The 17,119-nt window shown below is 39.3% G+C and overlaps 4 protein-coding genes across 6 annotated transcripts; 3 read left to right on the forward strand and 1 right to left on the reverse strand.

Annotated features, from left to right (window-relative positions):
• The first annotated feature begins 2,189 nt into the window (after positions 1-2,189).
• On the forward strand, positions 2,190-6,245 carry LOC132796762 (GATOR complex protein MIOS). Its single transcript, XM_060808037.1, has 5 exons — positions 2,190-2,859; positions 2,926-3,177; positions 3,244-4,183; positions 4,810-5,856; positions 5,918-6,245. The coding sequence occupies exons 1-5, from the start codon at positions 2,556-2,558 to the stop codon at positions 6,006-6,008; spliced, it is 2,634 nt and encodes an 877-aa protein (XP_060664020.1). The 5' UTR covers positions 2,190-2,555; the 3' UTR covers positions 6,009-6,245.
• A 408-nt stretch (positions 6,246-6,653) lies between these two features.
• LOC132796770 (tudor and KH domain-containing protein homolog) lies at positions 6,654-11,457 on the forward strand. 3 transcript variants are annotated; one of them, XM_060808049.1, is made up of 5 exons: positions 6,654-6,803; positions 8,824-9,348; positions 9,408-10,229; positions 10,377-10,483; positions 10,540-11,457. In XM_060808049.1, the coding sequence occupies exons 2-5, from the start codon at positions 9,035-9,037 to the stop codon at positions 11,010-11,012; spliced, it is 1,716 nt and encodes a 571-aa protein (XP_060664032.1). In that variant the 5' UTR covers positions 6,654-6,803; positions 8,824-9,034; the 3' UTR covers positions 11,013-11,457. The 3 variants fall into 3 exon arrangements, with proteins under 3 accessions (XP_060664032.1, XP_060664049.1, XP_060664040.1); XM_060808066.1 differs by lacking the exon at positions 6,654-6,803 and adding an exon at positions 7,731-7,930; XM_060808057.1 differs by lacking the exon at positions 6,654-6,803 and adding an exon at positions 8,472-8,757.
• Positions 11,321-11,973, reverse strand: LOC132796805 (protein C10). The gene is given in 2 exon segments (XM_060808116.1): positions 11,321-11,677; positions 11,679-11,973. Coding segments are annotated over 2 exon segments (351 nt in total). The 5' UTR covers positions 11,880-11,973; the 3' UTR covers positions 11,321-11,527.
• Positions 11,974-12,671: 698 nt separating this feature from the next.
• Positions 12,672-17,054, forward strand: LOC132796801 (Golgi phosphoprotein 3 homolog sauron). The gene is made up of 5 exons (XM_060808102.1): positions 12,672-13,421; positions 15,723-15,850; positions 15,921-16,039; positions 16,108-16,283; positions 16,340-17,054. The coding sequence occupies exons 1-5, from the start codon at positions 13,203-13,205 to the stop codon at positions 16,586-16,588; spliced, it is 891 nt and encodes a 296-aa protein (XP_060664085.1). The 5' UTR covers positions 12,672-13,202; the 3' UTR covers positions 16,589-17,054.
• The last annotated feature ends 65 nt before the right edge of the window (positions 17,055-17,119 follow it).

Genomic DNA, 17,119 nt, shown 5'->3' on the forward strand with positions numbered 1-17,119 from the left:
ATGAGCAGAAATAAAAAATAGTGATGTAAGTAAAGAGATAGTTGTAAAAAACAATTTAAACATCATGAAAGCAATCGCTTGACAAAAATTGAAAATAATTAATTAAATGGATGGCAATATCATTAAATAAACTATAAAATTCATTAATTAAAGCAATAAAATCAACTGGCTGCAATATAAAATTTCTTGCCATCAATTAATGAATTGGATTGGTATTCACAGTAAAATTCACTCAATATAAATAGAATTAACATTAAATCGATGTTAACGATTAGCAATTTCTTGTAATAATGTAAAATTCCATTCCTATTTTGTTGTATAATTTATTTTGGATATTTCTATACATTAATGAAATAATAATGATTTACGCTGATTTGTTGCCTGCATCCTGGCACAACATTTATTTATGCAATTTTAGTTCGCTTGCAACAACAACGCATAAATCAAACTGTAAAATCGGAAAAAGGCAAACGATTTTGAACGATATTTTTTGGGGCAACGCACAATTGCAATTAGTTGAATATTCCAATGCTAATTAGTTGAAGAGACCCCGGGGAATAATTATTATTGTTATTATAATTTTCTTTTACAATACTCTGCACAAGATTATTTAAATGGAAGATTACATAAAGCTATATAAATAAAAAAAAAACGAAAAAATAATATCATATAAAATAAATAAAGAATAAAACAAACATGCATCACATTCAACTCTAAATTTAAAGTTAACTTCCAAATTGTAAGCTCAACGTGCAGCTGGCGCCATCTATCGCTCATAGCTTGCAACCCGTTTTGTTATTATCTGATAATCTGTAACCTATTTACACGGTATATTCCCGTTATGCACTTTCCACATTTGCTATTCACAATTGTTCTTTTATTGCCATTTTTGCAAACGAAATCAATTAAGACCACGCACAAAATAAGCTCATCACGAGAATGATGGAACCCTGCTGATGATGATGATAATGATGATGATGATGATGATGATGATGATGATGATGATGATGATGATGATGATGATAATGATGTTGATGGATATTTGATATGTAGCCAGCTGACCAGCTCTATATATATATTTGGTAGATTATGACCTGAATGAGTTGTGGGAGGATTATGGGCAGATATTTTTGATGCTGCTTTGTTTCCGTTTCCGCTGTGAACCGCATGACATCTGCGCGTTTCAATTTATCCTTTTTTTGCTCTTTTAATATACAAAGCGCTTTTGTTATTGGCAATTGAATTGTCGAACAACATTTATTTATTGCATAAATACACATAGCGTAGCGAATTGCATTTGCTTTTTAATTTATGATCACAACAACTAACGAGAGAATTTTCATTACAATATTGCTTATAATCGCGACGTTAACAACATTAAACTAAAGACTGAAGCCCAACTCATTTCACGCGACAGTTGCGCGTAATGTTGGCATTAAAAACAGAAAACAAGGTACCCCAAAAAATACCAATTATGCATTTATGATGATGATCCACTTGAGTAGTTACCTCAAGCACACCTTATAAAGAGCAGCAAAAACACGATAGTATGACAGCTTTTATGCTGTTTCTTTTATCTTACACATGTGTGTGTGTGCGTTCAACTGGAACTGCATGTATGTGTGCATGGAAGACAACTTGTAACCAGATGGCACGCGTAAAACTTCAAATTCACTTTTGTTAATTCAGACAACAGCACCATCTATGGGACATTGCTAACAACTAGCCCAAGTTGGTTGCTTTGTAAATTGAGGGAACAGCACCATCTATGAGACATTTCTGGCAACTATCTATAAACGAGCTAAAGCTGCTTGCTACAATACTTAAAAAAAGCGCCATCTAGCTGGCTTGGTGGGCAACAGCACTGCTATAAACAATGACACTGAGCAATTTTAATATTCACCTTAGCTTTAAGTAATTGCAATATATGCAGATTTATTAAGAATTTTGAAAATTACTTACATGCAATCACAGCAGAGTTAGTGCAGAAATTAAGATATGAAATTTACTGAATTTATCATATAAACACATCGCACATTGTGGCTTTCCCAGTTTCACTAAGAACTTTTGCAATGCAGTTTTTTCCCTCTTCTTTTACTGCGTGCAAAGTACACTAGCCGAAGTTTCATTAACAGATGTATTTTAACAGCAACTATTGTAAATATTGTTCGTTCAATATAACTTGACACAATAACGAACTGTTTACCGAATTTTCTTAAACAATTTCAATAAAATAATTAAATTTCTCGAATTTCACAATGAGCGTCTAAACTTTTCAGAAAGCACCGTTACTTGTAAGCGTTGCCAGATATTTGCCATTGCAGCAAACATGGTTAACATAAGCCACAACTACAGAATTGCTCCTCAGCTGAGTGCGTCGTAATCGATGTTTTTGTAGCTCTCTCTACGACGCATTGCACTATCAGCTGTTTTCAGTTGTTTGCCGTCTGTTGTTTTTTTTTTCTTTCACGACTGATAAGAAGCGACGCAATTGTGAATTGTGAATTGTGTAAAACTATTAAAATAAAAATTGTGCATTTGCTGCGTGCAACAAAATGAGCGGCAACATACATGGCATAAGTTGGTTTCCCAACTTTCCCGACAAATTCGTCTCCTGGGGTCAGGAAATCAATTTATACGAGGTGCGCAGCAAAGAGGAAATCCAACAGACGCAACAACAAAAGAGTCGACTTCCCTACATACCCTGCAATTATCTATCCAATGAGTCGCGCTATCAATACGCACGCTGTGTGGCCGCCTCCTATCACAGTGATCAACCGATTATCGCTGTTGGTTTAGCAGATGGCAAAATTGGCATTTGCAATTTTCGCGACACTTTCGACAGCAGCTGGGAATACAGTAAGATTAGTTTATACTTCTCTTCTCTGCTGGAATTTCCCCTAACTGATTTCTTTTTTATTTTAGCGCCGCGTCAACAACGCATGTGCACTTGTCTTGCCTGGAATGAGTTGGATGCCAATATTTTGGCCATTGGCCATGACAAACATCGTTCGGACTCGTGCATCACCATCTGGGACATTGAACGCGGCGTCCCAAAGGAAACGGCGAATTTCTTTGGTCTCTCCGAGTCCGCCAATTCGCTGTGCTGGGATCACAATCATCGTGTTTTGATCGCTGGCATGAGTCAAAATCTGATTAAACTATTTGATCTGCGACGTAAATTGAATCTTACCTGAAGCTTTCTTACTTCAATTCTTTACTGACTTTCTCTCCTATTTCTAGAAAGCAACGCCACCTGCCAGTCCATCAAGACCAAGGCTGTCCAAGGCCTGGCCGTTGCCCCCAATGGCAACTATCTGTGCAGCTACGTGGACTCCATGATTATGCTGTGGGATCTGCGCGCCATTGAGCGGCCTCTGCGTCAAATCTCCTCATCGCGCAATCACATGCAGCTCGCCTGGTGTCCAACGCGCACTTCGCTGCTCTCCTCGCTGCAGCGGGACTCGCCTTATATCACTTTGTATGACATTCGCAGTGTGGACAACGAGTCGAGTCGCGAAGTCTATCATGTGAAGCGTCAGATTAGTCCGTTTCCTGCCAAGTATCAACACAGCAGCAAGTTTGCCGCCCTCAACGGATTGTCCTGGCATCCGCGTGACTTTGAGCGCATGCTGCTGCTTGCGGATGCTTTGAATATACTCGACTTTCGTCTGCCCGCCAGTTTGCATACGGCTTACAGCAATCGCCATAAGTTGCCGCTGCTCATGCAACGTCCTCTTTATACTGCTCCATCGCCAGCAATTGCTGCTGCGCCTGCCTCACCCTCAGCGCCGCCAACAAGCAGCTGCAGCACACACAGCACAGGCAGTTCTCTAACCGATTATCAAATGGGTCAAAATTCGCTGAGTTTTGATTTCCTAGAGCGTGAGTTGCTCGAAGAGGATCTGGTGGAGGAGACACGTCAACGGGCGCTGCAGGATTACGGCATGAATAAACCAGACAATAAGAGGTTCGCAGAGCTGCAGCTGACGCCGTATTTGCGCAATGTGTGGACCACGCTGGGGAATGTGTTTTGTGAGGAACGCTTGACGGGCTTGAAGTCAACGCTAGGCATTAACTTGGGACACACTTCAGAGGCGCTAATGGCGAGTTCACGCATTGAATCGCAGCTGCTCCAATGGCCGGATGGCATCAACAATTCCAACAAACTCGTGTGCTATAGGTAAGTTTGAGAAGGCTTGAGTGTGACTGAGGACTTTTTAAAGATTTTCATTCTGTGTAATTCGAAGATATCAACGCTTATTTTCTATAGGTAAAACTATCTATCCTTAATGACTTACTAAATTACTTACTGATAGTCCTAAAGTGAGCTATCAACTCACTGTCCAGACTGTAAGAGTTGGGAGGCTGTAATTCTTAGACATACTACATAGTACTCAACATTTTAACATATCCTATTCTAACTATTTAGTCCAAACAGTAAGAGCTAGGAGGCTGCAAGATGTTAGACCTACTAGTCCTTGAAACTTGAACATCCAATAATTCAGAATATTTAAGAATTCCTATTGTAAAAGTAATAAATCGTGCAATTAGTGCACACCGTAAGAGCTGGGGGGCTATAATTGTTTATTTAAAGAGAGAGCCGGATATCCTAACCCATATAATTGTTTAGAAAATTTGAGTTTAAGGAAAAGTTTCTTAAAATTCCTCTGCTCTAATATCTCATTTAAGTCGAATCGGTATAAGCTAGGAGGCTGCAATTTTGACACAAGATACATTCTGGATTTCTTAATATGTCCTTAATAAACTCACACTTAATTCTCCCTCTTTCTCCCTTATTAATTGCAGAAGCGAACAACGCGACTTGGCGCTGCAGCTGTGTGGCTGGTACTTTGACCAGGAGCTAGACAGATTCATCGAGCAACTCTATGCCAACAAGGAATTCAGTCGCGCTGCCATGATCTGTGTCTTCCACTTGAAAGTGCTGTCTGCCTGCAACATCCTCTCGCAAGCGGCGGATATGATGCGTGATCCCAGCATGTATCGCATCACAGCAATTGCGCTGTCCAGCTTCAATGCGGATCGTTGCAGTTCAACGTGGCGCAATCAACGCTCCACGGCGAATATGCAGATACAGGATCCACATTTGCGTGCCATTTTCTCGTTCCTCACCATGGAAAAGGATAACTTTGATGCCGTGCTCAAGGAAGAGGGCGTTTCTCTGGCGGATCGTGTTGCTTTCGCCTGCAAATATCTGTCGGAAACAAAGTTAGCCGACTACATAAAGCAACGCATTCAGCGTGCCATCGAATGTGGCGATTTAAATGGTCTGCTGCTCACTGGAGAATCGCTCGATGGCATCAACATATTGCAATCTTATATGGATGCCAGTTTCGATGTCCAAACTGTTGCCCTGGTGGCCATCAATTACTTTAGGAATGAGCATTTTACGGACAATCGCATACAGTACTGGATTGCCAGCTATTTGGATTATTTAAATAGCTGGGAACTGTGGGAGAAACGCGCCGAACTTGACATTAAGATTGAGAATATTCGCGCCTCATCGCGCAGTTCACGCACCGTTTATTTGAGCTGCAATTTCTGTGGCAAGTCCGTGTCGAATGCACTGCTGGATGAGCCGCGTCCCCGAAGCACAAGCACGAGTACGAATCGGTTGTCATCGTGTCCCAGCTGCCGCAAACCGTTGCCACGATGCTCGCTGTGTCTGATGCACATGGGCACCATGATCAACACAAGCGGTGGCAGCGGCGGAGCTGGAGATGCATCGACGGATCAGGCGGGCGGCTGGCAGCTGAAGCCGTTTGCCAAATGGTTCTCCTGGTGCCAGACGTGTCGTCATGGCGGTCACACCGAACACATTATGCAGTGGTTCAAGTGAGTACTCCAATCATTCATTCAATAAATAAATGTTTACTCTAATGTTTTCCGTTTGCAGACAAAATTCCGAGTGTCCCGTGTCGTCGTGCAACTGTCGCTGCTTTGACATGGATGGCACCAAACTAAACGCATTGCGTGACATTTCCTAGCTGCCTAAGGCAAGCCTTCAATGCTGCAACTGCTGCAGACTATATAGACATCCTACAACAACAACAACAAAACGCCCATGCCATATGGTTCGCCTTAAACTGAAAAGTGTTCATTGTACTTAGACAAAAACGATTAACGGTTGATGTGCCCATAGCTTTAGTTTATTATGACCTACAGCTGTTAGCTGCTCAAATTGCATTTTATACTTACAATAATTAAAATATCTACAACTACAACTTTATGACGAAATACAAAAATCAAAATTTAATTGTTTTCAAATTTCGCGCGCATGTAAATTGTCGATGTAACTTCGATAGCTTTAACAGGCACAAAAAGTTCTAACAGCGTCGATTATAGTTGAAGCTGTTAAGTTCAAATGCGCATTTATTTTTTAAGTTTCTTCGACTAACCGACATTTCGCTAGTTTAATGTTGCTAATGAAAATAGTTTTAAATAAATTAGCCTTATCAAGACGCTTTTTTATTAAAGAAAACTGAATTTATGTAAAAAAAAAAATTATTATCCAGCTGCTCAATAATCAAATATCAAAAAATGTGAAACATCGATAATGTCATCGATGTTTCTCCCTCCGCCACAACACACTACACACGTTGTTAGAAGAAGCAGCAGCGCAAAGCACACACAGCGCAGCTGAAATAAGAATTAAATTGTTTTTTATTAATTACAAAAAGACTGTGCTTCCAATTAAAAACTCATTTAAGGAACATATCTACTAAAATAAGCAAATTAAATGTACAACACAAAGTCACAAAACGTATATAACAACAAACCAAGTAAGTGAATCGAGTGCATGAGTGTGTGCAAATATTTGTGTAATAAATTGAAATGACAAAAAGGCCCAGCAGCACTTTTACTATCAGTTGCCGTTGTGTTTGCAAGTTTAGGACATAAAAAGTGAAACGTGCGTGCAACATGCGAAATAGCACTGAAATTTCAGTTCACGGTCAAATGTTGCCAAAAATACGCACAGAACAAAACTGTATATGAATATATTAATTATAGATTATAGAGTACGTTTGATGTTGTTGTTATCCAAAAAACAAATACCTGCTAAATCTATCTGCCTTTAAAATGACGTCGAAATCGTGTATTTGTTGTTTTTTGTTTCTGTTTTTGAAAATTGAAACTTTGCCAACAATTTTTGAAGTCACTTTCAGGCATTTTCACCGCGTGACCCTTTTTTGTTCATTGAATTTATGCGGAAAATGTGTGAAATATCTTTGCGTTACACAGTTTGTTTGATTAACTGCCATTCGTCTACAACTTCAAGTTTTGGAATAGTAAACACAGTCAACGAACCGCATATTATGTCATTTGACTAAATTTAGCGTTTAGCGCACGAAGCCAAGCACCATTCATTCTCTCTCCCTGTCTCTTTTGCTCTACCTCTCTCGCTCACACGTAATAATCGCATGCCGTTTTAATTGCCGTTGTTGTATTCATAATCCATTATTTCTTATGCTTCTGTGACCATTCAAAAACAGAGCCGGCAAAATAAACAAAGCAAAACGCAAGACAACTTGATGCGCCTGACAGCGCAACAAGAAAGTGAGAGAGAGAGCGAAAGTGTTCCAATCAGAGAGTGCGTCGCTTGCTCTCACAGGCGAGCGTAAAAACAGCTGACGCCATTTAACGAAGCTGATGCTCGGTAAAAATTCAAATAATTGCAACAGTTATGCACATCGAGCGAAGCGAAGCAGACGAATCGTTAGACTCACGCAGATGAATTAACAATAACTTCCCATTAAACGAAACGATTTCTCGAACGATGCAAATGAAATAATCATATAAATAAATCGCTTGATTGAGCTTAAGCGTTTGTTTATACGGCGAACAATAAAAAGATCTAATACAAGTGTAAATCGAAATCGAAGAACATTAATCACGCTCCAATATCAAGGTCGGCGGCATTATGTGAAAGTTTATTTTTATCGAAATACTGAGAATAGCTTTCTTTTTGTGATTATCAGTTGTTATTGTACAAAATAGATAACAGTGCATTGTTGTGTTTTGTTCTTGCAAGTAGCGGAAGAAGAGTAGTTAGCTTGTAAATAAACCGGTCTCATTGCTGCACACACTTAAACTTGTTTCAACTTGTCGAAGGACAAATGCAAAAAGCTTGAAACGAACTGTGATTTATGATACCAACAGAGAGAGGGAGAGCGAGCGCAGATCAAACTTCTCGGTTGAGTTTTTGTCTTAATGCGTTTTACTTTTCTTGACATTACGTGATCCATAATGTTGTAGAAGCTGAGAATATGTAGTTTTAATGAGTTTTGGGACACTGTGCTACACACTCAAAAGCAATTGCTGAAATTACAGTCATAAAGTCGCACACTTAAAAACAATACAGCAAGAGAGGGTGCAATATTTGTCTTGAAAGTTTGTAGCACGGTGTAAAATGTCTAAGCGTCACACTTTTATTTGTTTTGCTGCTGTCATTCTCAGTCGGTCTGTATATCTGTCTGCCAAAAACACAAAAAAAAAGAATTTATTTGAAATTTAAATTTGCTCTGCACATATTTTCATTAATAATTTTACGTGGACTGATAAGAGTAATAATTATTATATAAGTAGTGTGAGAGAAACAGCAATAGGTTTCTTTTAACATGACACACTTCACTTAACGCAACGACGTTCTTGTCGTTCAGCTTCATACTTAAGGGCAAACTAGCAGCAACCAGTAGAGGGAGGGAAAGAGAAAATCATATATCGATTTAAGCAGCGGTAAATCAATCCACAAAAATGCCAATAATAAATAAAGCTCTTATTTAATTTGTGATATCTTTGCAGTCTGACACAAAGCTGTATGATTCGCAGCAAAGGAGCAAGACGTTCAATTGACACAAAGCTGCATACTACGCAAGTGCAGCGCACAAGACCGAAAGGAAGAAGACACTAAATTGACTGACATAAAGCTGCGTGCTACGCAATTGCAGCGCACAAGCAAGAAGACGGTGACACAAATCAAAATAAAAACACAAATAAACAAACCCACATTGCAATGTTGCGCAATACGCCTTTCGCCGGCACGCCCACCTACAAATTGCTACTGGGCTTTGGCCTCTGCTCACTGGGCAGTGCAATGTTATATGCGTACTTTAAGTCGCGCAATGATGATAAAGATGAAAATGACAGCAACAACAAACGGCGATTAACAAATGGTGGGCAGCAACAACAACAACAGCAGCAACAGAAACAAAAGGAAATCTGCCAGAAAATCGTTGTGGACAACGACCATGTGCCATTGATAATTGGACGCGGCGGCGCCAACATTAAGCTAATTGAGGAGAAAACGGGCGCAAAGATAAGATTACGGTAATGCTGACAATAGCTTAGTCGAACCACAAATACTCTAACAATCTCTGCCATTACAGTGACAAGGACACTACACAAAAGTTCTGCGACATCAGTGGTCAACCGGATTCCGTGAAAGCGGCACGCGTCATGCTCATCAGGGAGATTGAGCGTGCGCCCATTGTGAAAGTGGAGCTGCTGGTGCCTCAACGCTTGGCCAACAAGATCAACGGACGTGGAGGTGAAATACTGCAAGACATTAGTCGCACTTCGTTGGCCAAGATCAACATCGATCCGAATGGGCGCAATGGCAAGGCAAAGGTCACAATTGTGGGCAACCAGAAGCAAGTGAACATTGCACGCAAACTGCTTGACGATCAGATCGAAGAGGATGAACAACTGCGTTTGGCTGTCGACGAGGTGGAACAACGTCGCGAACCTCGTCGATCGCCCACCAGCCTCAGTATCACCTCCTCGATGTACTCGTCACAAACGTCGCTCAGCTCGCAGCCGCCACGCGACAAATTGATGGCCGCCCGTGGTGATGACAAGCCGATGGAAGTATACGTTTCGGCGGTGGCATCACCCACCAAGTTCTGGGTGCAGCTGGTTGGGCCCCAGTCGAAGAAACTGGATGACATGGTGCAGGAAATGACCAGCTATTACAGTAGCGCAGAGAATCGCGCCAAGCATCAACTGACTACGCCGTACATAGGACAAATTGTGGCCGCCGTCTTCAAGTTTGATGAGAAATGGTATCGTGCCGAGATTGTGGACATCATGCCCAATCAGTACAATCCTAAGGAACAGGTGATTGATCTGTACTTTGTGGATTATGGAGACAGCGAGTATATATCGCCTGCCGATATCTGCGAACTGCGCACCGATTTCCTCACACTCAGGTGCGTTTTATGAGATTTGTATTTCTGATTATGCCCCGTTGACTTTTAAACGTAATATCTTTATTGAAATTATTACCGATTTGTCCCTTTAAGCTGAATTGTAATTATGCATATTTTGTTCAATAATGCATTATTTATTTTTTTTAGATTCCAAGCAGTTGAATGCTTCTTGGCTAACGTCAAGTCCACCATTACAGACGAGCCCAACACCTGGCAAAAGACATCCATCTCCAAGTTTGAGGAACTGACTGAGGGCAAGTCTTGAAATACCCGAAATCAACCTTTAAAATCTAATTATTTGCTTTTATAGTTGCACACTGGCGCAAACTGATTGCACGCGTGGTTACCTACAAGGAACGCCCGAAGATCAGTCAAAGCAAAGCTGTCAATGCCGCCACCAGGGACGGCACTCCACTTCCCGGCGTTGAGCTCTTCGATCCCACCGAGGGTATTGAACTGAATATTGCGGATCTGTTGATCACGCAGGGCTTTGCACTGCCCCTGGATGATGCATATCCTGTGCGGTCACGCTCAAGCACGCCCTCGAATCAAAGTGATTCCACCATCGAGGAGTTGTGTGCCACAAATACGCCATTGACACCCCATTCACCCATGTCCATGTCGATTATCAACGATGTGGAGGGCGCAGAGGATTCACATTTCGCGGATCAGCTGCAGCATCTGCAGCACAAACTTAATGGCAACGATTTAGCCAGCATTGATCCAATCAAACTAACCACAACGGCGGATGATTTGCAGAACAGCAATGTCTCGAGTAACTAAAAAAGAATTGAAATCATTTGTTCATCCACTTGTTTCACACTCATTTGTTAATCTTAAATGCGGCAGCTCAGCACTCTTGACATACATACATGTATGTATTCATATATATATATATATATATGTACATAATGCATATAAAAGCGTAGTCTGTAAGCAATTTACTATTTACTGTTTAGGAATTTTGCAATTGTTTAATTTATCACTAATTGCAAATTGGCTGTTTGTGGACATATCCATTGTGTGCCCTTCAACTTGAACAATTAATATATACATATATATATTGTAACTTTATGAATTCAGCATAATACTTTATTTCTTATTCCTTTTATTGTTTACTTAAAAGATATGCCATGTTACTTAAGCCGAGTTCAACTCCATGTTGATGAATGTTTCTCTCTGCTTTATTTGTTAGCTCGAAAATACAAGAAAAACACACACACTTATTAACTATTGCAGTCTCATTTTGTCTTGGGGAATTCCACAGAATATGAATCAAGGAACTCTTTTTTTTTTTTTTAGATGAGTATATCGTTGGTAGTGTTGATGGCTATTGGAGGCAGGTATATTGCACGTATTTGGCTGCGTAGACGTGCTATTTCCATATCATCGCGTTCCATTTCGCGAATTAGCTGCGAGAACTGCACGAGACCCTCGCGATTTCCAGGGGAAGCCATGCAACTTGATCACCTCCAACTGCAGCTGCATGACCAAGGGGAAAACATGCTGCATCATTAAAATCATCTCTTTGCCAGCTGATGCTTTAGCCTCGGATAGTTTCTTGGAGTTATCGGGCTGATTCACCGTACGTATGATATCCATTAGTATTTGCTTAGCGCTTTCATTATTAAAACTCGACAAATAGGACATGTCCAACAAGTTAATTGCTAATAAACAAAAGAGCACCACAAAAATGTTTCTATCTACTACACACAAACGCACCCCACACAGTCACTTAAGCAATGCCAATCACAAGGAATTAAAGCATTCACAGCGATAAGTAAAGAGCAGTGTTGCACACTGTCTGTTAACAGCTGATTGGATTGTACAATCAGATAAATGTTAAGTGTACTTTACATAAACAAAAAAATATGTTTTTTAGAATTAACTTACATAAGTTTTTAAGTCAACGACCGCAATCATGCAATAATTCTTGTATTTTTCGAGCCTTTATCGGCTGTTATTTACTATTCTGTGCTAATCGTTTTTCCATTTGACTTTCTACAAAATTGCAATTGTGTAACGAAAATCTGATCAGTTTGATGACAACACAAATAAAACGAAATAACATTTTCTAAACAACGTCTACATTTATATAAGACACCAAATAAAAAGTGTTTCTAAGAGGCGCACATATACGGACAATTTAAATGTAGAGTAACCAGATTACCCATATTGGGATTTCCCTATTATTCCATACTCATCAAATTCTGAATGGTCACACCCTAACACAGCTTTTAAAATAGAAGCAGCTTTCTGAAAGCTAATTTTAAACAATATAGACTGAATTTATGCATATGGAAATAGTTTAATAATAATGCATTTAAAATATTTTACTGCACAACAGATGTTTATGTACCTCTGACCAGTGTTAGAACATTCGCACACCACTCTATTCAATCGTGGCTTATGATTCAGTGTAGCGAACGCGACGCTTCCCAACACTAGACGGAAAATGTCACGTCGAAGAAACAGAAAAGACACAAAAAGAATACAATTATAAAGTCATCACAATAATGTGCAAGTTTTTTGAAACGCTGTAGTAATAAAACGAAAAATATGCAAATTGGGCATTTAGTCTGTGCAAACTAATTAAATTCGAGAAAATTGTCAACGTAAATTGTAAAGTTTTGAGTGCAAAAAAAAAATAATAGATTGATATAAACAACAAAAACAACGAAAGACGACGCAGTATTTTGTGTGTTGCATCTGCAAAGAGAGAAGTGGGAAAAGTGCAAAACGAGAACGAACACTCATAAGAAATAAAAAGCAGCAACACAGCAGTGTAATAATAAAACACAAAGTAACAACACACGCACACACACACTCGCAGATACACACACTCATACAGGAACATCACTGCGAGAGTTGTGTGAGAAAGAGGAGGCAGGTGGCAGAGACAGCAATTGTGCCACACATACAAAATTCTACAAAAAATAAAAATAATCTAAGAAAAAGAGCATTATAAACAAAATGAATCGCAGTGACGGCTTGGTTAGGCGCGCTGTCAAGCCTCGCGAGAACGGTGCGGAGGGCGGTGGCGGTGGCCTAAATGCAAATACGCCGGATGACAATCAGGACACGCTCGACAGCAACAAGGATCAAGAGGATAACATCGATGATGGCGACTCGAAAGAGACACGACTCACGCTCATGGAGGAAGTGTTGCTGCTGGGCCTCAAGGATAAAGAGGTTCGTTTGTCTCTGTGATAACGATAACTTTTTATCAGCTGTCAGCAGAGTTGCCAGCTAAAACAGCTATCGTTTTATCTTTAATTATTCGTATGGAACGCATGTACATGAATTCCACGTTGTATGTGTGTGTATTGGCACTCTTCGCACTTGCACAATGTACACAGAAACATACAAGCAAAGCTTAAACATTTAATAAGGAGCTTCCGTTATTGTTAGAGAGAGATGACCTGAGATCTCCAACTATCGCTCACTCATTCGCCTTAGGCAAGCATCAAATGGCCCAACAGTGCTTAACCCTAATGTTGTCGTTGTTGCTGCTGCTAGTCATTGAAGTGCATTGACGTTGCGTCGCAGCCAACGCCACCGTCAACTTTGGCTTCAGCTTCACCTTTTGCTGCTGTGCTTGTGCAATAAACCTTAAACTCACTCATCATTACAACGCCTTTGGCCAATAGAGAACGAGTTTATAATTTGTTGCTACCATAAATTCATGCTTTTGTCTTCTTCTTCACCTTGGCTGAATTTGAGCTTATCGCACTTTTTGGGTGTCTGAACACATTTAATGTTGCTTTTGTTGTGGTCAAGTGTATGAAACACTTTCATTTTTAAGTGGGGCGCATTTTAAAAACAAGCTACTCAACTTCTGATTAGTATTTCGGCTACCCAATGAAAGCTTTCTTTCTGAAAGATCAACGGCACCAAAAGCTTTTTGAAGCTGCGACTCCTGCTAAAAATAAAGGGCAGAACAAAAGCTAAGTTTACATAGAAACAAGTTTTGGCAGCACTTTGCGACGCTTTTTGCTTGCCAAGTGGCTGCTTAATTTACATAATATTGAAATACTCGTCAATCTCGCGCATGTTTGGGACACAAACTGGCGATTGCGATGGCTCTTCTCCATATGCCACATCTACGTGCCCGTATTGGGACTGCAATAGTATAATACTTTTTTCCGTCTTCTTCTTCTACTGCTGCTGCTGTATTGTGTGCTTTATCACTTGCAAGAGTATGAGTGTGTACATATTTGTTTTTATTTTTTGCCCGCAGTCTCGCGTCTGCTCCAAAACATTCCGCACTCCCCCTTGCTAAGTACATTTGCCTTGTAAAGTTTAACGTGTCATTTTTCTATTTTATTTTCGCTACGATCATTCTTCATATTGGGCTGCTTCAAATGTTCATTCTTGAGTCTTCCATTCATTTTTATCAAACGACATATTTCTCATTTAGCTAATTGTTTTGAGGAAGTTGTTCCTCCCTCCGTTGTTCTGCTTATCGTCCATAACGTCATTAACTATATTGTTTTTTATTCTCGAAAAGAAACCAAAAAAGAAAAGCGAAATGATAAGAAACAAGCAATTTTGTCAACGTAGCGTGATTCATTCGGTATTTCCAATAGGATTATCGATGATTTTACTTTATATACTCGCAGTTATATAATAAAGTTATCATTTTATGGTTCTAGTTACATTAGCTCAAGTTATCTACAGTCTTTAGACGTCATCGCGTAACGATATTCTTTTTAGCTTAAGCAAATTCAACTGTTCAAACTTTGAACAGTTGCCTGGGTCAGGTGTGAAGAATTGAACAATTCTTCGTTGTCTAGTTAAATATACCAGCTTTTAAGCTTTTCAACTAAAAGTCCATAATTTCAACATACACTAGGTAAACTATCCACGGTTTGTTGATATTCTTTTATATCTTACTTTAAAAAAGAATAAGCAATTAGTGGTGCAACGATCTTAATGTTTCATAAGCCGAAGCTTGATAAAATATGGAACACGCTATGGAAATTCTTTTCGCTTATATTTTTCTGTTAATATTTCATATGCTATTACTCATTATAAAATAATCATGTATGATTAATTTATCCTAATGTATAACCAACTGATATGAGTTAAAAATAGAAAGTGTTAAAGGGGATTTTTTGTTTATTTTAGTCGTCGTTTCGATTCGCATGTAATTATAACAATTCAGTTACATTTATTCAAATTTGTGGCATGCTATATTCCTTTTTTCTATAACTTTGTTATTATCATCAGGGATTAAACTATGTATTTTTGATTTCAGTTAAATTTTTTACGTGTTTAAAAATACTGGCGCAATAACTAATAAAATGTATTTAATTGAGAAAAGTAAATTAGAAAATCATTATATTATATATTCATCGTAATATGAATATCATTCTAAGAAAATAATCTTGTTTTATTTAGTTTTTTAAATTATACACATGAGTTTCAGTAAAAATTATGAAGAGTTCATTTATTGAATATAATTTTCATAATATTCTCGTTTCTTCGCAGGGATACACATCTTTCTGGAATGACTGCATATCAAGTGGCTTGCGAGGTTGCATCCTCATCGAGTTGGGACTGCGAGGACGTGTGATGATCGAAAAGTCGGGCATGCGACGACGTGGCTTGTGCACAAGGTGAGTGAGAACACATCGCAAGTAAATTCTAATAGAACAATATTTATTAATTATAAAAATGCAATTGTAGAAAACTGATATTGAAATCGGATCAGCAGACCGGAGATGTGCTGTTGGATGAAGCGTTGAAACACATTAAGGAAACAGATCCCCCAGAGACGGTGCAAAGTTGGATCGAATATCTCAGCGGTACTAACTACCAGACAACCCTTCAAATATGATATTAATGCATCACACACATTCATCTATTATTATAGGTGAAACTTGGAACCCATTGAAATTGCGCTACCAGCTGAAAAATGTGCGCGAACGTCTGGCCAAGAATCTGGTGGAGAAGGGTGTGCTCACAACGGAAAAGCAAAATTTTCTGCTTTTCGACATGACGACACATCCGCTCAACAACAATGTGGTCAAGTGCCGTCTGGTCAAGAAGGTAGTGAAAGAAGATTTGAATTAATATTATAAATTACTCATCATTTTGCATTGTAGATTCAGGATTCGGTGCTTTCAAAGTGGGTGAACGATCCGCAGCGCATGGACAAGCGTATGCTGGCGCTGATATTTTTGGCGCATGCCAGTGATGTCATCGAGAATGCCTTTGCGCCGCTCAACGACGATGACTACGAGGTGGCCATGAAGCGAGTGCGGGAGCTGCTCGATCTCGACTTTGAAACGGAGGCGGCCAAGCCGAATGCGAATGAAATACTTTGGGCTGTGTTTATGGCGTTTACGAAATAGATGATCATCATACCTAAACCCTCTCCTTTCCCCCTATATGCCGGCTAGCAGCACATACCACACACACACACACACACACATACACACAATCTAAGATCCATACACACACATAGTAAACTTTGGCTGCTTGTTTTAAGAAAACAAATGCGGGCAGTTTCGCAAACTCCCTTCAGTTCAACTTTGAAAAATGACAGTGTGTTGTATAGAGGCACCATTATCAGGAGGACCGCGAGATATATATGGCTCTTCATATGCATATATATTTTATATATATCTCTATATACATATGCGATAATTAAAAAACGCCGAGGCCTGATGTCAAGCAAAAGCTAAATCATTCGTTCTAATTCGTTCTTTTTATTTTACTTCAAATTCGATTCGCAATTTATTTTAAATAAACGAAATGTTAGAAAATAGTTCAATTTACAAAAAAATATACACAATAAATGCCGTATTATTCCATTAATTGTGTTCTACGTAATTTACAGCAATTTCGGCATGCGAATAAAACAATAAATCAAAATTAAATTC

The sequence above is a fragment of the Drosophila nasuta genome, chromosome 2L (assembly GCF_023558535.2).
Source record: "Drosophila nasuta strain 15112-1781.00 chromosome 2L, ASM2355853v1, whole genome shotgun sequence".
In the NCBI taxonomy this organism is placed as follows: domain Eukaryota; kingdom Metazoa; phylum Arthropoda; class Insecta; order Diptera; family Drosophilidae; genus Drosophila; species Drosophila nasuta.

Bases quoted from the DNA above. Each gene is read 5' to 3' on its own strand.
- LOC132796762 (XM_060808037.1), top strand. From the start codon at position 2,556: ATGAGCGGCAACATACATGGCATAAGTTGGTTTCCCAACTTTCCCGAC. The intron at 4,184-4,809 runs GTAAGTTTGAGA...TATTAATTGCAG, and splicing joins AACAAACTCGTGTGCTATAG to AAGCGAACAACGCGACTTGG. The intron at 5,857-5,917 runs GTGAGTACTCCA...TTCCGTTTGCAG, and splicing joins CACATTATGCAGTGGTTCAA to ACAAAATTCCGAGTGTCCCG.
- LOC132796770 (XM_060808049.1), top strand. From the start codon at position 9,035: ATGTTGCGCAATACGCCTTTCGCCGGCACGCCCACCTACAAATTGCTA. The intron at 9,349-9,407 runs GTAATGCTGACA...CTGCCATTACAG, and splicing joins GGCGCAAAGATAAGATTACG to TGACAAGGACACTACACAAA. The intron at 10,484-10,539 runs GCAAGTCTTGAA...TTGCTTTTATAG, and splicing joins GTTTGAGGAACTGACTGAGG to TTGCACACTGGCGCAAACTG.
- LOC132796801 (XM_060808102.1), top strand. From the start codon at position 13,203: ATGAATCGCAGTGACGGCTTGGTTAGGCGCGCTGTCAAGCCTCGCGAG. The intron at 13,422-15,722 runs GTTCGTTTGTCT...GTTTCTTCGCAG, and splicing joins TGGGCCTCAAGGATAAAGAG to GGATACACATCTTTCTGGAA. The intron at 16,284-16,339 runs GTAGTGAAAGAA...TTTGCATTGTAG, and splicing joins AGTGCCGTCTGGTCAAGAAG to ATTCAGGATTCGGTGCTTTC.